This window comes from Maniola hyperantus, chromosome 25 (genome assembly GCF_902806685.2).
Source record: "Maniola hyperantus chromosome 25, iAphHyp1.2, whole genome shotgun sequence".
NCBI classification, from domain to species: Eukaryota; Metazoa; Arthropoda; class Insecta; order Lepidoptera; family Nymphalidae; genus Maniola; species Maniola hyperantus.
Window position 1 is genome coordinate 5,764,447 of NC_048560.1, and position 23,565 is coordinate 5,788,011.

The 23,565-nt window shown below is 34.6% G+C and overlaps 1 protein-coding gene across 30 annotated transcripts in view; it reads left to right on the plus strand.

Annotated features, from left to right (window-relative positions):
* LOC117993850 (serine/threonine-protein kinase MARK2-like) overlaps window positions 1-23,565 on the plus strand; it is a 249,498-nt gene that overhangs the window by 219,846 nt on the left and 6,087 nt on the right. For 8 of the 30 annotated variants that reach the window (XM_069507108.1, XM_069507109.1, XM_069507107.1 and 5 more), the window contains 8 exons: window positions 932-1,042; window positions 3,861-3,934; window positions 5,205-5,261; window positions 5,907-6,067; window positions 7,504-7,695; window positions 10,206-10,357; window positions 11,202-11,316; window positions 22,759-22,830. In XM_069507108.1, coding sequence (XP_069363209.1) covers window positions 932-1,042; window positions 3,861-3,934; window positions 5,205-5,261; window positions 5,907-6,067; window positions 7,504-7,695; window positions 10,206-10,357; window positions 11,202-11,316; window positions 22,759-22,830 — 934 coding nt within the window. Of the gene's footprint in view, window positions 1-931; window positions 1,043-3,860; window positions 3,935-5,204; window positions 5,262-5,906; window positions 6,068-7,503; window positions 7,696-10,205; window positions 10,358-11,201; window positions 11,317-13,937; window positions 15,839-16,220; window positions 21,789-22,758; window positions 22,831-23,565 lie in introns of those variants that run through there. The other 22 variants (XM_069507114.1, XM_069507112.1, XM_034981721.2 and 19 more) reach the window with 17 other exon arrangements.

Here is a 23,565-nt window from a genome sequence, read left to right on the forward strand (position 1 = left end):
AAACCGTACTTTTGACATGACAGTTGACACTGATTAAATATGGCGAGTCCGTTTTCAAAACTTACGCATTATGTTTGTCCTACTTCTCTAAAATAGCCACGTATTTGGCTATCCTTAATTGAAACAGTTCAGATTTTTAAAGTCAAGTTTTAATTTCATTTTTGCCATTTTGGCAAGTATCTTAGCTATGGAAGTTGTAAGATAAAAAATATGAAATATAATTGGTAATGGAATATCGTGTGACGGTAAAAGGGCTCATATTGAAGTCGATCAATATCGCGTCAAAGTCTGTTGCAAAATAGCCGTGCTTTTGGGCACAGAGACTGGCTGGCCTTATAAAATGGTCAAAACTTCTAAATCAGTGGTGGGCGAATAAAGCCGCAAATTTAAAACGGCTGGAAGCATATGTACAGTGACATATTTAAATACCCTGAAGTATAAATATCAGAGGATTCCTTAAGAAAAAGCATACAGTGACGCAGCCGCTCTAGGCGTTGATATGAGTCTTTTGGTATCTATCTCTTATGGAGTTAAAGTATTAATACAGATTGACATCCATTGCCCTTGTAGTGAGACCAGAGAAAAATATTTTTGCTAAGTATTTAAAGTATTTTTGAAGTTGTTATTTTCAAGATTTTTTTTTTTTACAAAAATACTGATTGTACTTTCGCGGTGATCCGTTGATCGGTTGTTTATTATGAATATCGGCATCCCCAGTTCAGGAGAGCCCGCATTGTTTTTTGCTGTTTAGAATTAGCGGCTTTGACATCGTGCTACATTATCCAGTCAGATATCGCACGTTGTGTTAAAATATCCCTATCGGAGAGAGTATTATTAAAATTCAAAAAGTTATGAATTACCCCACCACTGGGTAAAGACGGTCACTGTGCCTCAAAACGCGGGGTAACGGGGTAATATGGCGGTGTGGCAGGCGGGTGCGCGTCGCCGTCGCACCGCGGCGTGCAGCGCAGCATCTCGGCCAGCGCGCGCCCCGCTGCCTCGCGCCGCGCCTCCTCCGGCGCCGAGGTGCTGCGCGCGCAAGGTAACGACCACTGAGCGAATCGTAGGGTAATATAGGCTTTACAAAACGAACGTAGACGGTAAACTTAGCTTTTTAGTTTGCATGATTCTAGTATACGTTCTGTTCGCATGTATATTTTTTTCAATATCTTTTTTATTAATAATTTAATGAACATGCTAGTATCACTGACACGGCCCAATATCTATGTATAAAAGAGGTATTAAAAGTGCTGCGCGTGTAAAGTAACACTAATTATTGAGCAAACTGTAGGGTAATATAGGCTTTACAAACCGAACTGGAGTACAGTACAAAACGTTTGAGATTTTAATGTTTGCATTATTCTATTATTTATGTGAAAAAATAGTTTGGCTGTAGTTTTTAATCAGATCGGTATAATAGTTGCATGATACTTTTTCTCTATGAATATACATAAAAGTGCTTGTTTATAATCTAAGGAAACGTCAAACTTAGATAATAATATTGTAGGATTTATTAATTAGTGAAGAGTAAAATAGCTTCGTGATTTTTTGCATGATGTGTGATGATGATATTGAGCAATATAATATTGAGTTTTTTAGTAATTCTACTAAAACAAACAAAGACTGTAAGCTAGTACTAGAACTTTCTTTTTAAAATTCACTACTACCCCGTTTACTCTAGTATTTAAGAAATTGAAGAATGTCAATTTCTTTTTATGTTAATTATTCTTAAATCTTACCAATACTGTTTAACCTTGAGCATGCTACTTTTTCCTATCGTACTGCCTTATAGCGTTTCTTTTGATTCAGGCTATCGGTGCTCCAGCAAATTAGAAAAACGTGCAAACCAAAATTAAGCTTACCTATGTCGTTGCATGTTCGTAAGCTTCCATAATTATTTTATTAGGTATGTTCAGCTTTTACTTCAGCCTTGCATGATTCATTTTTCATCTAAACTTCTCACATTTCTTAATAAATTAATAAATATGTTAAAAACTAAATAAAGAATACAAGGTGCTACGAATAAAATATTAAAAAATAAATGCTAGCTACCTATCTACGTAGAAATAATATGATCGTAATTACAAACTAATGTATAATATACATACGTTTGCTGTATTTTTTTTTTGGTAAAAAGAGTATAAAATATTCATTTTACAGTCCTCTTATCCAGGTCTAGGTGATTTTTGTTTTATGTTTGCATGAATAATTTAGGTACTTAAAGGCTGTTTTGGGAGCTTTTGAAGTGGTCTTCTGGCATGATTGTAATATGTAACTGTGTGTTTGTCATAGTTTTGCATGTTAGTATAGTTTGTAGATAGTATGGTAAGTGATTTCTTAGTTTCTATATTAGATTTAAATAAATTATGTTTTGTATGTATTTTATATTTAGTCATATTAGTAGTGTCTAATTCGGAGTAGTTATTGAATTTAGGATTTCTTGTATAACTAGTTTAATGCACTTCTATATTGAAAGTATATTCTCGAGGTTTTAGCATGTAAAATATACACAAATCTTCTAAATTAGTAAGAATTTCTTTCTTCGCATGATAACCTTATCTATGTCTGTTTGTTCGTTTCCTATCAGAAAACGAATGGACCATATTTGATAAAATTTATAGTAATTAAATAAGTTTTGTTCATCTATCCCCTATATCTAGATAATTTATCAATCCATTCTATCATCTGCCGATAAGTTACTTAGCAACATTTGTTATTTTTCAAAAAGACCATATAATTTTTGACAAATAACAACGTTGCTATGTAACTTATGGACCGATGACACACAGGATCGATTGTTAACTTCGTCTGCTAGACGGCTACCTATTTGTAGCCTAGAGATTTGTATTATTTTACTGCTCCCAGTTGTTCATTAGATACAAATAGTTAGATCCAAGCTTAGTGAAAGCATAGTTAAGTTTAACCAAAATTTAGAGCTTCAAAAAGGGTTAGAAGGTTCGTAAGAAAAGCAAATAGTTAATGCTTTTACAGTAGTTTAGTAATTGCTTATAGAAGTTTTGGACTATTAATGGTAGGATAATAACGCCTAAATATATCCTTGTGTGTGTTAAAGTACGTTTCAAAAAAGTGTAGCATATTATATTTTAAGCAAGTAGGTCAGCAAAGTTTTTTTTTAAAATTGGGTGATATTGAAATTAATCTTGATAAATATGTAATGTTGGTGCTTTATTATTTTCACTTAGTACCCATGCTATTTAATTTAATTCTTGTTTTTTTTTTATTGGTAACAGGAGTACGAAAAGTCCACTTTTACCCCATTTATTTAGTTCTTCTCTTTTGATAATTACCCAACGTATGTAATACCCAGCTGAATACGCTGCTACATGGGGTAATTATTTAAGTACTTTTAATCAACTATTATTTATTCCTAAAAGTAAGGAGATGCATACTAAAACATTTTTCTGAACTTTTAACGAATTTCACAATTACCCGATTTTTTCAAATGAGAAAATGTGAAGCTGCCAACAAATTACAGTACGCTGCAGAAAGTAATGTTCATCGGCCTTTAGAATAACATTTCGGTTTTGTAGAGCCTAGTCTCTGTCACTCATACCTATATGACATTTTGTCGGTCTCAAAGACGGAGATGCTCTACAAATCTGCTATGTCCTTCTAAATGTTTATGTACATTACTTTCTGCCGCATACTGTACTGTGTTTTGGTGTGTTATTTAAAACGCAATCCGAACACGTACCAAAGAGATCCCGAATCTCCGAAGTTAATATATTTAAAAAACCTAAGTATGAAATGTTAAGTGAATATTATGATGTAAATTAATCGTTCTTTTTTGTTGTTTTGTTCGTGAAAGCGCGGGGGTAACGATTGTTTTGGGCTTACAGTTGGGACGACTAGCTCCGCCGCGAACAACACCACGTCTACTGCCACCACCACAACGTCCAATTTTAAAAGACAGGTATGTTCTGTTTCTTTTTTCAGGGTATCATACCTCAAAAAGAAAAAAGGAACCTTTATAGGATCACCTCGTTGTCTGTATGTCAAGAAACCTATTGGGTACTTTCCGTTGACCTAGAATAATGAAACTTGGCAGGTAGGGAGGTCTTGTAACACACGTAAAAGGAAATATCCGAAAACAGTGAATTTGTGGTTAGATCACAAAAAAATATTAAAATGTGTTAGTATATTATTATACCAAGTGGAATATCATATGAAAGGGCTTTACGTTCTAAAACAGTTTTTTATTTAGTAGTTTAGTAGTCTGTCAAGAAACCTACTGAGTACTTTCCGTTGACCTAGAATCATGAAATTTGGCAGGTATCTTTTTATGACTAACATAAAAATGCGACAAGGCTCTTTTGCCGCGCGGCGAAAATCGGAACTAACGTTGCCGTCAAGTGTCCCCTTTGTTCTTTTTTGAATAATCTAAGCCTTTGATCTCCAACAGCGACCCCCTGTCAATGTCATTCAAGTGCCAAAAGAGCCTTGTCGCACTGTAGATATTTATGACATTTTAAATAAAAGATATGCTTAAACAACAAGTGGTGGAATAATAAAATGCAAATTTCAATAAACATATTGATTCTTAAGATAACGGTGAGTAAAAACAATAAAGTTACAATCATTTTGAAAACCGAAGCCGCTTGTGCACGGTTTCTGAACTCGTCAGTTATGTTCTCATTAGCTGTTAATTCGTTAAGTTATGTATAAGATAAACGTCGTTTAACTGTCCATGAGTTTCTGAATACAACAAAAACTATGAAACCGATAACCAGTTCATTATTCTGTCACTAGATGGGTCTGTTACAGGAAATGAGTTTGAAATGCATATTATTATTTTATTTCGCCATCAACACTAGTTTTATTAATAATAGTATTTTTATATGGTTAATAAGTGGCTAAACACTGTTTTTGCAAAGTAACGAACAACTTACTATTAAAATACTTTTTAATCTAAAAATACGCAAACCATGAACGACCTACTGACAGATGAAACGTCAAATAACTTTATGAAATCGACAAACGGCGCACATTGGCCAGTTAAGTTTAAACAGAGTTTATCTTGCATTGCGTTGTTCAGAAACGCACTGGCTTGAGTTATCGGACCAAAAGCGCTATTGAATAGATAAACCGTCGTGAAAAGTACCTCAGAAACCGGTTATTAGTCGCTTATTGGAGAAGAAAAAAAATATCACCAAAGTGGATTTATGTTTGTCTATTTATTACAGAACACAATTGACTCAGCATCTATTAAAGAAAATACCGCGCGAATTGCTCTGATGCAGGTAAATAAATTGTCATACATTTGTTGTTGATTTTTAGTAGTTCTGTTCTGTAGGTCTGTAGTTATGTATGTTTCACCGTAGTGCCTAAATTACTGATTTTGATGAATGAGATATGAATCGATTCGTTATTATAATCCGAGTGACATAGGCGAAATTTTATATTGACAAATAATTTCATTATGAAAGAGAGGAAAATTTTAAGTTCATAGGTATAATACAATATTCAATTACTAGCTGATGCCATCGACTTCGTCCGCGTGGATTAACGTTTTTAAAGTCCCGTGGGAACTTTTTGATTTTCCGGGATAAAAAGTAGCCTATGTCACTTTCCAGGTCGACAACTATATTCTTGTAAAAAATCGGGTCAATCCATGATCAAAGGACAAACCAAAAGACCAATAAACGAACAAACAAACCCACTTTCGCATTTCATAATATGGTTAGTGAAATAGTGATACCAAGCGACTGAATGTCAATTTTACTACATATAATATGTACAAAGTACGATTTAGTACGGTAAACCGTTCTTTTGACATGAACCGTAGTTGTCATATTAAACAAATATGGCGAGTGCTTTCTCAAAATTTACGCATTATTATATTCGGGTTTTAGTTTTGAACTTTATTTTTAATTTCACGTTTGTAGGTGCAAAACACAACCCGGCCGACCAGCGCCCAACCCAAGTTGGAGCCCCGACCCCGCATACTGTCGAGCGGCGCGCGTCGCTCCGAGCACGCCGCGCACACCGCGCCGCACCAGCCCGCGCACCAAACGCCCAAGATGTCCCCGCCTCACGACACACCCAGGTGATTACAATTCATCATCATGATCATCATCAACAACCGATAGAGGTCCACTGCTGGACAAAGGTTTCTTGTAGGGACTTCCACACGCCACGGTCTTGCGCCGCTGCCACCCAGTGGCTTCCTGCGACTTGCCTGATGTCGTCCGTCTACCTAGTGGGGATGCGCTTTCCAGTGCGAGGTCGCCATTCCAGCACCTTGGGACTCCAATATATAGACATTGGGGTCCCAAGGTGCTGGAGCGGTTTTTCGAACTGCGATTATAATGTCCTTCCGTCCGAATTTCGGTCACGGCGGCCAATCCCAATCTCTATAGAAATTAGCCAACTGCGCGGGAGATATAGTGCACAAGCACAAGTGCACTCTCTATTCCCTCACTTTCTTAAATCCGACACGGCCAGAGAGATCAGGCGCACGACCGACAGCTTTGCGTGCTCTCCGAGGCACGGGGATGGAACACCGCCAACTTCCTGACTCCGGGCTAGTAATGAGAATTTCTTTACACAAAAACTCAATACATATCTATTTTTAACCCGACCGGGAATCGAACTCGGGACCTCATCATCTGCAGTCGAACATGCTAACCTCTAGACCAACGAAGCAGTCGTTTATAATTATATTTTCGAGGGTTGCGACCCCTATTTTATCCTTCGTCGTTCGTCACCTCTTAGACATCTGTTGGAGATCTCTTGCACAACTTCCACGGTCTTGCCGCTCCCTACGATTCGTTCGATGTCGTCCACCTAGTTCGCGACAGGTCGAGATGGTAATCGGAGGTTGAGGCGGGGGAACGGCCCGCACACCCGCACGTCACCCGCGCTCGCCCGCACTGGGTTAGCGCAGGGGCTGTGTGGGTTTGCGGGGCGTCCCCACGTCCCCGACCTGTCGCGTACACAATGAGCCGAGCTAACAAAGGGCGCTCTCTCTTGCACAATAGGGATGATGACTACTAGTCAATCAGCAACTTTTTATCAAACGTCAAAATGCTTGCTGAGTACAGGAGCTTGAAATACATAGATGTGACGTCATAAATGTTTGACGTAATTTGACATACTTTTTTTTGTATAATGTTAAATGGTTAGCAAACTTCAAACTAACAGCGGACGTGGATTGTACGAGTTTTGGAAGTCCCTAAGAAGTAATTTATTTTTGACAGCTATGCGTTTATGCATGTAACGCATAGAATACAAACTCGAAAACATTACCGTTTTTATAATTATAACATTAATTATAATATTTACCGTAGTATATACCTGTCCTATATATTATTATGCTATGTTTTGATATTTGAAGTAAACTTCTATTTATTTATGTACAATTATATTTTACCCCATATATTTCTATTTGCTCTTTACCCCAAAAGACCTGTACATTACCGAGCATGCGACTCAGGGGGTAACGGTGACTAACCGCATGCTAACATGATTACACGCGGCCAGTCAAGCGGAGAGTAAGAACGGTGCCGAGAACGGCAAGACCGGGGCCGGCACGACCGGGCCGGGAACGGGCACGGCGGGTAAGACGCACGTGAAAAGCGCGTCCATTAGCTCCGCCACGGGCGCTCCGCCCCTGGGTGCGGACCCGGCGCCCCACAATGCCTCCGCGCGGGACCTCGCGCAGCCCCGACCGAGGTACTTTAGCCAGCATGCATGCTGACAGCTTGCGTTTGGAAAAGAAACACATTTTCAATGATACTTCTTGTGGGCACCATTTTTTTTTGTAGATAATAAATTAATAAGTAACTAGTGTGTTTAAAACTTTAAACTGGGCATTTTTTTTATCGAAATGAAACTGATTAGGCGCGACTCGAGAAAACTGAGAGTAACTTAGATTTTTTCGGACGGAAGTAACATTTTTTTTTATTGATCACGTAAATTTCAATAATACATTTTAAAATAAACAGTTCGCCATCCTCTAGAAACTTTTGAAGTTTATGTGAGGATGGCGAGTTTGCGTTATACAAATTTAATAAATATAGGTAAAAAACTGTTATATAAATAATAGCTGTTAATGCATATTTGTACATATAAATATCGTGACATGAAACATTTCCTAGACCTAGACTAGGCATCCAAAGAGGCACCTAGATCCAGGAAGTGCCTCTTACAATTTATAAACTTCTTAAAGGCAGGTTATTTTGCAGTTAGTAGATTAATAAGTAGTGTGTTTAAACCGGGTATTTTTTATTGAAGTAAAACTTCTGTAGGCTCATATAACTCATATATTTTTTTCGGATGGAAGCAACTTTCACGCGTCATTTCTATCCGCCATTTTATCGTAGTATGTACCAATCTTTTATTGAGGTGTTTTAAAATGCCATGTATTTATTGCCATAGATTAAAAGTTCTATCTTTTTTAACATAACTGTTAACTGTTATATGATATGATTAAAAAAACTTGTGCCGACTCATTTTAAACTTCCCACGTTTTAACTTTTACTTCAACCGAGCGTATATGATACACGCACTATTTTTTTATTTTAATTGAATGGGGCACTTAGTTTAATTGCATCTGTAATATATTTCAAATTAGTAGTTCTTTAAGCTTATATTACTCGTAGTTATAGTGGCAACGCGCACAATTTCAAAAAGCTTTTTTCTTTTGCACCGAAATGCCCCGAGATATTTTCATTTTTTATTTTCACATTGGTTTTTTGTACCTAATTCATTTGGTTTTCTTGCTTAAAATAGTTTTTTTTAATCGTGTGCCTTGAAGGTACGATAATAATTAGGCAAATTCTGATTGGTTTGTTTTGATTTGCTTATAAAATACGCACAATAGTAATGCAAAATAAGAGGCATTCTTTTTCTTTTGTATAGTAGATATCAGTTCTAGTAGCAGAGACCTAATCACCGGTATTACTTTTGTAGCCTCGTCAAAATACCGTTATGGTAACGTTAAAAAGTAACGATAAAAATAACGATACCCATACTCATACATCCATCCATTCACGTTATCTGAAACCATTATTAATACCGGTTGAAGTAACGATACTTATACCGGTAATTATAGGCCTATCTTTATCTAACGATGCCGTGTAAAAACTGTGGAAAGTAGTATTCGTTCGACGCGGATTTACCGCTAAGTAACGATAATAGTATAACGTTAAATCATTCAATCAATAATTGTTTGATAAATACTGCTTTTAGTAACGTTACCTTTTACGGTACATAACGTTACATAACGGTACATAATGTTTTTGTAGATTAAACGTTAATTTAGTAAAGGATGATTGATTACCTTTACTAATTTTTTCTAACGTTTAAACCTGTATTAGTTTACCGTAGTGACAATAAAAACTGCCAAAGGAACTTCAGGCTTTACAGATAGTAAGATGAGAGATGCTTCAAGTTTATGCGAAGCAACACTTTGCAACTTTCAAGCACAATTTTGTCACCATAATAATATGATGTACCCAATACCCAAAGCGGTTTTATCCGTCTAGTCATCTATAACTAACGAATAAGTAATATTTTTATATTTATGTATTTGTAATATTATTTATATCTATTTATTGCATTTATTAAGGGTTCATACGCTAGGTGAGTCGTAAAATTCACACAATCCCAAAACAATTGGTCTAGGATACGACAAGAGGACACTGACACTTAATAGGTACTGTTGTAAACAATTGCTATAAATTAAACTAAAATGATAAGTCTAATTCTAATGCTATTCTTTTCCGTTGGTAACACTGCGAAAGGGATAGCTACACATTTGGATCTGTCATTTTAGTTCAGAGATTGTTTACAAAAGAATTACCCACAATGTGGCTTTGTCTGTTGTATGGTCTCTAAACTTAATCGACAGGTCCAAAGGAGATGGCCCAAACTGGCCCCAGAGTCGTTTCAAGTTTGCATACAGAAAAATACTAAGAGACCTACCTATATGAATCTAATAAAATTACTTTACAAATAGTATTTTGAAAGACAAATAGAAACCTAGGTAGAAACCTAGGAACTATAGCGGGCTTTTTACTAACACAACCTTTTAGGTAAGTAATTTTAGTGAGATGTTAGGGTATCCAATACGCAATAACGCCACTATCTAGGGTCAAAAATAAAGTTTTTGGTATTTCACCCGAGCGAAGTCGGGGCAGGTCAGTTAGTAATGTGTTCACACGTGTTGTTTTCTCTTCCAGTCTGAACTCCACGTTGTCCACGGGTGGGACCGTGGGCTCGGGCGCGACGGGCAACTCCGCGAGCGCGCGGAGAGACTTCTCCAACAACAACCCGCTGGTTTTCCCGAGGAATGTGCCTTCCAGATCCACTTTCCACTCAGGTATGCGTACAGGTAATAAATCGATAGGATTTATTTATTGACGTGAAAACGTCTATTCGCTTGTGTAGTGATATCTGCCCCCCGATTGTGTAAGAAAAACCGGCCAAGTGCGAGTCAGGCTCGCGCAATAAGGGTTCCGTACTACAGTCGTATTTTTTCGACATTTTGCACGATAATTCAAAAACTATGATGCATAAAAATAAATAAAAATCTGTTTTAGAATGTACAAGTGAAGACCTTTCATATGATACCCCACTTGATATAGTCACTCACTTCGAAAGTTGAAAATACGAATTATTAGTTCATGACCACAATTTAATTTTTTTTTGTGTGATCTAACCCTAAATTCACGGTTTTCAGATTTTTACCCAAATGTCAGCTATAAGATCTACCTACCTGCCAAATTTCATGATTCTAGGTCAACGGGAAGTACCCTGTAGGTTTCTTGACAGACAGACGGACAGACAGACAGACAGACAACAAAGTGATCCTATAAGGGTTCCGTTTTTCCTTTTGAGGTACGGAACCCTAAAAACGTATTCATCGTTATCGTTATCGTCAAATAATTCTGCCCTTTGCAGATTGCAGTTGATTTGCAGTTTACATTTTTTCACAGCCAATCAAATGGCAGAATTTAGTGACGATTTCAATAACGATGAATACGTTTTTCTTACACAATTGGGGGGCTGGTTAAAGTTTCTTATGTTACAAAATACAGTACCCGACAGAAAATATTGTACATCGACCTTTAGAGCGATGTCTCTATCGTTGAGACTGACAAAACGTCACATAGGTATGAGTGACAGAGACAACGCTCTATGAAACCGTATCTGTGTAACGCTTGTGTGTCGGTCAGTAGGGCAGACGCGATCGCGCGGCGGCAGCGCGGGCGGCGCGTACGGCGACGGCGGCTCGCCGCACCAGGCGCGCCCCTCCTTCTTCTCCAAACTCTCCTCGAGGTTCTCCAAGCGGTCAGTACCATCACCTTCACCGTCACCACACGCCGACACCGACACGAAACCACCACACCATTCACAACACTTATACTCTATTCGCGGAATGAAGTTAATATAGCGCTCTCTCTGTTTGACTCTATTATTTGTATGAGTACGTAACAGAGAGAGCGCTATACTAACTTATCCGCGGAATGAAGTTAGCGCTCTCTCTGTTTTAGTATGGGATTAAGTAGAGAGAACGCTCTATTAACTTCATTCTGCGGATAGGGTATAGTACAGACCTACCGGTTAGCTAAAGATCGATTGACGGCCGAAATTAAAAATCAATAATTCTATCTGTAATCTCTCGACAGGTTACTTACGTCTGATTTCAATATGTAATCTTGGGATCAGCTAGGTACTTAGTGACGTTGTTATTTGTCGAAAATTGTATGGTGAGTTTGATAAATAACAACGTTGCTAAGAAACTTATCTAAAGATAACAGATAGATTGAATATTGAAAACGAACGTTAGCAATTCTGTTATTTGTCCAAAAAAATATATGCCAATTTTTAAAATTAATAATGTAACCATGTCAGTTAAATGATTCGCCTATACGTATATTTCTTTATTAAATAATATAATTCCGCTCACGGTCCTTGTTTTTAGATCTTTAATTAAAACAATACTTTAGGTTACACAATATACACAAAAACTCATCAAATCATTACATATAAACAACACTCTCCTTGTCTAATATTTGTGCTACATCACTTACAACATCACACTATTCTCTCTTACATCTCTAATTTAATTAATCTATGTACCTTCTATGTTAAGTATATGTTATGTTGTCATACTTTCTATTTTCAAGTACAGAATATATTATTATGTTCGCTAAATCGCTTTAAAACTAGTTACTCTTAAATCACATCCATGCGAGCGTTTTCTGTTACCATTAAATTAAAAAAAAATGATATGACAAGGATTTTTTGACACTTTAAAAACAGAAAAAATATTTCAAAGAGGATAGTTTAACTTTCGTCTGTTTTGTCTTGCAAATTGATCCTTCTGTCGTCTCCATGGGCTTATTCTGTAGATAAGTTGCTTGGCCACGTTGTCATGTGTTAAAGTATTTTTGACAAAATAACAATGTTGCTAAAGTAACTGATCTACAGATTGATTGATTTTGTGAAGCTCCTTGACTAAATAGACGAAAAGATTAAAGATCAAAAAAAAATTGAGAATTAAAAAAAATTGCCATATCAAGCTTTCATAAAACTTTAATATTGGTAACAAAAAGCGCTTACAGATTTTTTATAAAAAAAATCATCATCGCTATTTCCATATATCACCCCCCACGCATCTATGTTAGCAGCAATAAGCTTTCAGCACCTTGTGTCTGTCCATCATTTACATGCATAAAAAAAAGTTATTACTTTAGAAACAAACTTTTTTGACCTTTTTGGCGATTAAACGCCAGTCACGAAATTATTTTTAGATAAAAAAGGGTTGTGGAAGACTCGTTTTAAATTATATTTAAATGAACAGTGTTTGAGCTCAATTTTTCTCTCTTTTTGCACGATTTTTTAAATCTTAGAAGCCCAAAGTCTGTTCACATATATTTTGTATTGAATTATTATTATTGTTGTTGTAAATAATGTTTACATTAATACGTAACACACTTGTCTGTCAGTCTGTCACTCGAGATTAACCATTGCGTTTTTGTGTCGCTCTCTGTGGTTCATTTTACGAATTTTGTGTGTTTTTTGGATATTTTTTTCCATTATTTGTAATTTATTTGGTGCTCAAATTGTCTCCCTCTATAAGATTCCGAGCTCCATGTTTATATATATTTTTTTACTTTTTTAATTCTCGCGTCAACACAGGGGATGCACGATGCTAAAACCTCCTACCTTCCTTTTACATTAAGACAAACGCACACATGGATTTTTCGTACATTTGTTTCAATCGTTAAAGTTAATTTTTAGCGCGAAATACCCATTTTGTTATCCGTAAAACCTTCATTGCCTTGGAACTTAACCGAATGAAATAGTGATTTTTTTGAATCAAAGCATGATGTACTCCCCTTATAACATTTGACTGCTGAATTTTTTAGTTTTTTTTAATTGCCTACTTAAAAGTGTGAGCTGAGACATATAGCCACTATGCTTTGAATGTTGTAGAGCTTTCATAAATATAGAGAAAAAATTCGGCGCAAGTAGTATTATACCGGTTTTTTCGTCGACCGGAGTGAAAGAGGTGTACGGATCTAATTAATTCATTACCTCTCGTGCATCCCCCGTGTTTTTAAGCTAATTTTTTATTTCTATAACCGTACGCTTCCACTAATGTCGGACTGGTCGCGACCCTTACCGGTTTTTCGTGTACCGCTTATAGTCTATCCACAACCCTAGTAACGGTTTTTACGTCGCAACGTGACGGTTTTTCTATCGATATTTCTTTTTTTTTACGGAGGGAGTGAAATAGTATTGTGCATCTGTGTTTCGGCGCGAGAAATTCAGGGTTGCCAGTTTGATAAAATATGGCAACCCGACTTTGAGTGACAGTTTTGTTAGAAACGAGCTGGGTTCTGAAGAGGGCGGCGATTCGGCCCGTGATTGGTCGAAAAGCTCACCCGTTCCGTTCTACGCAGGTTGAATCAAAATCCCTGAGGCTGCGCGCGCGCCGGCTGATCGAAGATTTTTTTTTATATTACGTTAAGAATTTATATTTAGAGAAATATTGTGCAAATTGTTATGCTTAATTTATGAGTTATGAATGGTGGTAGAGTTAGTTGCAATTTGTTTATCCAGCGTACGAAATCATTTTTGAGGATTTAAATAAATGTTAGTGTTTATTAATTCGATGCGTATTTTTTATGACAGATAAATAAATTAAAACCAGTGTTTATCACACAGCAAAAATTTTTTTTATAGTAAGTATATTAAAAAAAACCAAATTCTTAAGAAAGATTTTGCTTAACTAAATGATCTCAATTACATAAAGGCTACTTAGTTTAAAAATACGTTTCTAAAAAATTTAAAACGTGCACTATTTTGAAAAAAAATAGCATAAGACAGTTAAAAAATATTTTTTCAAAATCTGAACATGATTTATTGTTAAAATGTTATTCATTAAAGCGTTGGAAAAACAAATTGTGAGTAATATTGCAGTTTGCGAGGTTACTTTTTTTTTATTACAGTAAAATAAAAATATCTCTAAGGTATTCGTTAACGTCCCATTCGAGTTTGATTTCATAATCGTATTATTAATTTAACATCGCGGCGACATTTCCGACTGCATTTTATATTATTAAAAATATACTAATATTTTAATAATGAATACAATAATTAATTAGATAATAATTCATTATCTTAATTTGCTGGGATACCTATAGGGTTTTTTTGTCATGTTATCGATTTATAGGCAGAAAAATCTCAAAATCTTAAATGTTATGCAGTTTTAATAAGTTAATTTTTTTTTTCTACGCACAAACTTTATTAATTTCGTTGCATAAAAATGCAATAATGAAACTAAATAACTTTCAATTTTGCGTCTCTTATACTTTTTTTAAAATTATACGTTTTACAAGAAAAACTAATTATTTTAATAATATAATGTGCACCGGAAACCTAGTCCCGTCGCGCGTCGCATTTCACTTGTAGCTTAAGGCATTTCGCTAGGTTTAGTACGAGCTTACATAACTCGACAATTTTTATCGATTTCGAGTGTTGAAACACTATAGTCAATGTAATAATGTATTAACATTTGACGCCTGCCAGCGAGGTCGAAGCCTCGACGTTTTGTTGGAAGTTCCCTAACTGTCGTCAACTGATCCTAGAGCCAACGCCCGAAACGTAAACTTTGCTGAGTAAAACTCGATAGTAATAATTAATGTTGGACTTTACAACAACAACTGTTAGGTTTATTTGGTTCTGGCGTTATAGTGTTACGATACTCGAAATATATACACGTTTTCGAGATGTGCAAACTCGTGCTAAGGGAACTGTTCTTGTTTCGAACGAATTTTGTACATTCCAGGGATTTTTTTTAAGTTGACAATGAACCCTTTCCTTTGAAACGACGTACTTTGCGTTCACGTTTATTTAAACAAAGATTATTACTTGCGTTTAGAAAATAGTGATTTTTTGGTCAAGTTTGGACCCTTTTGTTCTTTGACATTGAAATACGCGCGAAGTATTTTTACATTTTGTAATGTCAAGTTACACGAAATAAACGTATGTGCTTTAAGGTTTTGACGTCATGGTATTATTATGAATAAAATTAATTTTATTTAGAAATAGTATCTAAACGGGTCCTTAATTTAAAATGTTGAAATCGGGACTGTAAAATAGTTCATAGTAACAACGTAAGTCTACAAAAATACTGAAATGAACTAAAATTAAACTGAAAGGTTCACTATTTTTTCAAACGCTCTTTTCGAGATATTTTTTATGCATTTTTTTTAAATCAAAAAATAAAGAAATGAATATAGTTTATAATTTTTATAGTGTTTTACCTACACTTCAAGGAAATTTCTAAATAATTTTAAATACATACCAAAAATTGCGAACCGGCAGGAATCGAACCCGCGTCTCCTGGGATCGCGCCCGACGCTCTGACCACTAAGCTACAGCCCGCTTACTGCCAGTGACGAAATTTTCGATATGTATGTTTACTCAGTACTGAAGCGACTGTTTATGCCATCTAGTTAGTAGTAAGTTAAAGTAGTAGTTTCAATATCTGCAAAAAGATTTCGCTACTAGATGGCATAAACAGTCGCTTCAGTACTGAGTAAACATACATATCGAAAATTTCGTCACTGGCAGTAAGCGGGCTGTAGGCTTAGTGGTCAGAGCGTCGGGCGCGATCCCAGGAGACGCGGGTTCGATTCCTGCCGGTTCGCAATTTTTGATATGTATTTAAAATTATTTAGAAATGAATATAGTTTTAACGAACGCACGTCAGATTCTATAATCATCAATCAATCAATTTATATTAGCACAAAGTTTCTTCTGTAATTAATTCATTATTTTTCGGACGACTCAGCCTAAATAGTGACTTTGACTGAAAAAAAGTAAAAATAGTTTTGTATATTTGTAATATAATACAAATTAAGACATATTGTATTTCTTATATTTACCGTTTTTCGATTGAGGGCCATAGTGCGCATGTCATATATATGTCACATTATGTATGTATGTATAGTATCGGATCCGAGGGGAAAAAAATTGATTTATCCTTTAAAAAAATATAGTGAAATAAAGTTTGTGATTTTTTTTAAATTTCAATTTTATATGCCACATTCGAAAAACAACAAAATAAAAACGAAAATCTTATTTTTTTTAAAAGTTTTGCAGTTTTTGAATACATTTTATCAGTATAATCCATAGAATTATTAGTACGGTAGTATTAAATATTTTTTTTAATAATGGCCCTCAAGTACTAATTATATCATTGGTATACAAAACCCAAGATATGCAGTGATCCATGAAAAAATTTATAATACTTAGATTCAAATGATCGTTTATGTATTAGATAATTAAAACATAAAAAATATTGCATTTACTAATTTCGATAACATCGAAACTAATAATGGCCACATTATTAAGAGCATCAATCGCTCAAGGTTATGCAGGTTAGCAGGAGCGGACTGAAATCCGAAGGGTTGATGGTTCCAAACCCCACCCTCTACACTATTGGCGTCACACCTAGGCGTTAGGAGAAACGAGTTCAGCTAAAACTAGCAACAAGTTGGTGAGCAGCGAGAAATGACTGTGTAGTTGGGATAATTTCGTCGCTGGGCTATGAACGAGTGTGCGGGTGCAACGGGCCAGTTATCTCCCGCCATACATTAATGAATTCCTACACAAACTGCGCGAGTGTTTTGACCGCCAAAAGAACGTCGCTGAGTGAGTTCTCTGAAGGAGAGAGAGTTCTGGCCAGCCGGCAGTGTGTATAGTCAGCTCTCTCGGCATTTTAACGGGCGAACGTTTTCTAACGGCAATTATGGAATACCGCGAGTCTTAGTTCGGGGCGAATCACTAGTTATTATTTATCTCTTTTCTTGGCACAGAATCATACCTCGATTGTACGTTTCTTGAGAGACAAAATAGTCGATAGCTAATCGCTACTCGGTTGGACGACTGCCTTATGCTTAGTTAGAGGGGACGGGGCTGTATTGTTCCGGTTTAGCATGGATAATATTCTTTAATAAAAATAGCGCAAAAAAATAAATGGTTTTTTCTTCATGATATATAAGAAAATAGCTTATAGTTATATCATTCTAGGGCGCATTCAAATTAGCCGCGAGCGCGCTGCTTTGTAAATCCATATAATTTCCATCAATGAACTGATGCGTGGCTGATTTTATTTATATGGATAAGTTCGACTAGGTACTATAATTTTTTCTTAAGCTTATTTTCATTAGTGGAAGCTTACCACAATATTCTGAAAACGTATTGTTAATATTTTTCGTTTCGTGTAGAGTTAATAACACATTTATAAAAACAAGTAATATACTTAGCTACTTACATTTCGTTTCGTTTGACAAGCAGCACGGAGGCAGAGCAGCGTGGTACTTAGCTAATTTGAAGGCGTCTTGAGGAGCTGCATATCTTTGGTTCGTTATATCATCGATTACTAAATATTAAAGCGCGAGTGAGATAACAGTTTGTAATATTACTATATGAGTAAATAGATAGTACATAGTTCGTGGCCCATCCCCTAACAATGGTACAAATACTCAGTAGATATTAACCATGTACGACCTGTCGCGTACTATAGGAAATGTATCCTGTGGCAGCTTTATAAACCCTAAGGTACGGTTTATACAGAAGTGGCGCGTGATGAAGTACCGCATTGTCTCAGACTTTTATTGTGTTAGTTTGAATTAGTTCTCTGGCGCAGTGGCGACCGCTGTGATCTTATAAGCGATGGGTCCCGAGATCGATTCCCGACAAGGCCAATTTGGTTTATAATTTCTAAATTGCCCTTAAGTCTGATGTGGTGGGACGCTTTGGCCGTGGCTAGTTACCACCCTACCCGTTAATCTATGCTATAAGGTAATGCTAGGCTAAGGCTAATTAAAGGTTTCGGTACATTGCCGCATAGAAACCAGGGGTTTGGGTTTAGTAAAAACTGCCGCACCCCTACCAGGTTAGTCCGTTTCCATTTTAGAATACAGAATCACTTATCATCACTTGAGATCGCAGTCAAGGGTAACACAGTAATACTGTTACTTGTATCTGAATTTTGAATTTAAAAAGTAAACGTGGCGGCAGATGCCTTTGATTCTGTATCAAAAGTGGTACACTGCGCATACAGCGTATGCGGCAAGAGCCAACTACTGACCTCTGCTAGGACAATTACGCTGGACTTGCGATTGTCGACCTATTTTTGAAGTAATAGTTTATTCTGGCGATGACAGATGATAGCGTCATGTAAATGAACTCGGAACTAAATGTCACTGATATACATCTGACAACATAGTGTCAACACGGAGACCATTTCATACAAAGCGTCAATGTGAAATCCGGTACGCTCCATGTGGTGCTTTGAATCGGCACAAAATTAACTGTCATTTTGTATGCCACACCTTTTCCAGCGTATTTGTATATGTCCATTTCAGGGACTTAACGCCATAGAAGTATTTGAGGGAGACACTTGTCCGTGTCACAGGAGTGCCACTCACCACTTCTGTATATACTGTACCTTTAGTAAGTAATAGCACTGGTCGTAATTCTATTATACACTGAACTAAAACTAAAGTTAATTGACGGGACTAAAAGTCATGCCATCTTTTTTCCTCTAGAGAATATTTAGAAAGGATAAAAGGGATACTTTTTGTCCAGTCAATTTAATTTTGTTAAGTTTTGTATGCAATCGATTTAATACTAAAACAAAAGTTGAAACGATTTCAGCAGTATTTTTTTTCTAGTTGGGGCCTTGAAAATCTTTGAAAAAGTATCATAAATGTCGTCAGTAAAGTAAAATTATAATTAAAATATATACAGGATGGTTTAAAAAAATGTCAGATAGGTATAATGAGTATAAATTGAATTTATACCTGTATTTAAAACTAAAAATTTATGTATTTGTGTTTTATTATACTGTAAATCTTGAAAATATGACATGATAAGTCCGCAAAGTAATTAAGTACATATTACAAAATATGTATTAATAGTCTAAAAAGCACGAAAAAATTTCATTAAGCTCTGAATAAAACTTACATTGAATGTTTTTGGTTTTAAATTTATCAGATCATTAATTTTAATACCATCCTGTATAATGAAGCCTCATTTTAGTTTTTGTCTGCGTAGGTAATACCTTATAGCTTGGTTTCTTTTTAAAATGTTTTTCATAAATAAAATTCAGATTAAAAAATTTAAAAAAATGTTTATCTATGACGATGAAAAGTTGCAAGCATCATTATAATTATGGTTGACATCAAATCAATTCGCACGAAATGTGTTTGCTCAACGTTTCTGATACGAACCGCTTAAGTGTAGGATGACCTTCCGGCGGCGGCCGTGTTTCTTACATATAAATTAAGTACCTTTAAGTCCTAATAGGTACTTTCTAAGCAAGCACACTCCATCCTAGACCTCATGTTATATGTTGCATAAAAAATCAATGGATTTCTTATTTCTACTATTTTATTAGACTTTTTAAATCGTTATTGGGTATATACTTACGTAGAACAATTAATATAAATTAAAAACAAAAATATTTTCGTATTAATGTGTACAGAATGTTGTAATATTAATATTCTTATATTGATAGTGAATTTATATTAAAAATAAAACTCCTCTGTTTGCGTCGGGGGTTAAAAATAAACATTTTTATAGTTAAATTGCACTCACGGTTTTTCATAAATTAAATCGATGATTTAAAAATCAGAGTTAGAGTTTATTATTATTTGTATAAAGATTAAAATATATTATGACATTTCTATCTTTTAAGTAATTTTTTCAATATTTTCTATGAGAGTAATGTTAGATAGTCTGTATGTACATATGTGTACGTTTGAATTTAGAATGAAAGAGTGTGTAGTATAATTTTGTTTATCTATACACGAAATTTAAGTATATTTTATTTTTTATTTTTAACACGTTATTTCATTTCATTGACAAGACAAAAAAATCAAAAATCCCTTTTTACAAAATTATTTTTTGGTTTTAGCCCCTGGGAATGCTCTTTTATTACATTAATAATAATGAAAAATATTTTTCGGACTGTCATACAATGTTAGATTTAAAAAAAATACAATGTGTTGTTAGTTAATTCGTATTATTGTAATTCGTTGATAAATATAATATTATCATGTTTGCAGTATTCAACATTTAAATAAAATTTGATTGTGCAAAAAAATGTCGTAAGAACTTAAAATTAGGTGCTCTCCTTTAAAAAATGCCTTTTATAACATTAAAAAAAAAAAATCTTTTGATAATTTCCCGTGTGAAATTTGTTGGAATAATTAAATAGTTTCAAAATTACTTATTCAGAATTAAACAAAATTCTCGACATTAATTCAACCTCATGGTGACAAAACTTATGTATTATAAAATATATTAACAGCGCATTATTATCTTTCTGTTAACCTTTTTTTTTTTTGAAGATATTAATCTTCATTTGAGTATAACAAGCTATAGGAAAGAGGCAATACATTATATTTCTAACCTTTTTATAGGTTTTTAAAAACTTTATACGCCATTTGCTGCATGCTTTAGAGAACTGCACACTGTATCTTCCGAAATCTAATATATTATTTTGTATTTTATTACTATTAAAAAATAAAATACTTTTCCTTATGTTGACATTTCCATGGGTATTTTATATACAAATATATTTTGCACTTTCAAGCTTGTATGCATATAATCAAAATACTTCACGTATTGTTACTTTAGTTTTTTGCTGGTGATTTTAATTAAAAAAAACATACTGCGTCTATAAGTTTTTCAAATTAAAATTATATTTTACACGATCAAAAAATTTAGATTATGTAAGAATTAAAAAAATGAGTACCATACACATTTTGTAAAAACTAAAATATGTCGCAATTACTGTATAACTTATCAATATAAACGATTTTTACTATGGAAATAAACCTTAATTGTAAAAAAAAATATCTTTCGGTTTGTCGAGTGATACTGACATTTATCTACGGAACAGTTTTTTTTGACGAATTTTGGGGTCTATAATAAAAATTGTTTATATAACGATGCATGCAGTCTGACCCTCTTTTGGGTTAGAACCCTATTTCCAAATGACTTTGTTTAGTTTAGATAAATCCTTATTTGTTTTGTTTCAATGGCGTAGTATGTTATTTTTCTTTTTGCGTTCTATTATTTTTTTCACTGTAAAAAACTAGGCATTATTATGTTAAGCAAAAAGAGGAGTGAACATTTGAATGTTTAAGATACAATTATTGAGTAGCGAAGAGACGATTGGTTAGTATTGTATGTGTTGCGCTTATCCTAAATAATCAGGTTTTCAATAAATATATCGTGTTTTATTCTAATATTAGAACCCACCCTTAATTACTGCCGAACGCTGAGCCACTTGTGGCCACCAGCTATTGCTATCCCTTTTATGAAGCTACCCGCGGAAGAGGATAGCACTAGATTTAAACGTGTCATTTACAACCAACATTAATAATAAAATCATTCCCATCTACAACAATCGTTGAGGAAAGAGACGAATTTAGGAATGAAATAAATTTTCGATTATTTTAATAATCAATGTCACGTTGCGACAAATTAATCTTTAAAAAATATTATTTATGTTAATTAAACTATTATTGTCTCTAGGATACGTAAGACAGAAATTATCCATCTTATTTAATTAATTATTATCATTTTTTATTTTCGACAACACTGCCTATTCGGCTGTATACAAATCTTTACTTTGACAGGTCTAAGGCTAAGATCTATAGAGCGCACTTTGACTTTGCTCAGACTTAAGTTTGAGTTAAAACGAGACAGAATTATGTGAGAGATATAGCTCTGTCTCGTTTTAACTCTGTCTTAAGTCAGAGTGCGCTCTATAGATCTCACCCTTAGCCCTTAGACTCAAAAGTCTACCGCAACTCGCGAGGACCGATTTGTGATCAACCGAATATCCAAATTATTATTATTTTTTAATTAAAAAGATCAACAGATTTATCGTGGAAACACAACTCTCGAACTCTTGGCTTTGCTTAGCAAACTAAGAATATGTAAGCAGCCATTTTTCAAATTCTTAACCTTATTGACCTAAATGTTTTTGGTAGGTACAAGTAAAAAAACAGCATATTTCTTGTGTTGTATTTTAATTTCTGTATTATTCATAAAAAGGTTACAATTTTACTATTTGTCAGATCTTATATGAATTTACATTACATTTACACTGATCCTATTAGAAAAACTACTTAAGAGACAAAAATAAAAGATTAACAATTGGCAATAATATAAACATGGTGAGTGTTATTATAGACTGTCGATGTTGGGCGAGTCGGCCGGGCAACAGAAGCCACGCATATTTTCCTCATTGGACATACAACGGAGGTAGGCGCGGGCCGGAGTGTTTTTGACCGATTTTTTTTCTAATAATGTGTACTTACTCGTTTTTGGCTCGTTTCTGGTAAATGTTACAAAAAAGTAATATTAAGAGTAAGTATAATAGTAGGTATCATGTTGCATAAGGAGTTGGAAGTAATTAAATTACTTAGTAAAATGTTACAAATCCATAAGAAAGCGCCAACCTTCAAGACTATTTTCTAAATTGAGATATTATAAATAATTATCTCTGTTTTCAGCGACGAATATCCATCAAATAAATACGTCCATTAACCGCCGCACTAAGTCGCTAATCGTTACTTAAGATTTAGTTCAAACGAGACAGATTTATGTGAGAAATATAGCTCTGTCTCGTTTATTTCAATCTTAAGTAACGATTAAGCTACTCTGAGTACGGCTGTAAAAGTATGAAAGTTAATTTGAATTAAAGTGAATGTCAGAAATGAGTCAATAAAACATTTTTCGATTCTCGTGTTCCGTTTTTGTGTGTTGATCATTTTAACTTATAATCCAGCTGATTTATTTTTGTTGTTGTTTTCTTCGATTTGTTTTTTACATGAAAAAATATTAACGTTTGAATATATTGCTTGTTAATTTTATTTTAGTATACAGTTTGTTTTTTATTTTTAACTAGATAGTACTTATTAATAACATTATTCAGAAAATAAAGCAACATTACTGTCAATATTAAAGAAGTTACAAAAGCCACATTAAGCAACATTA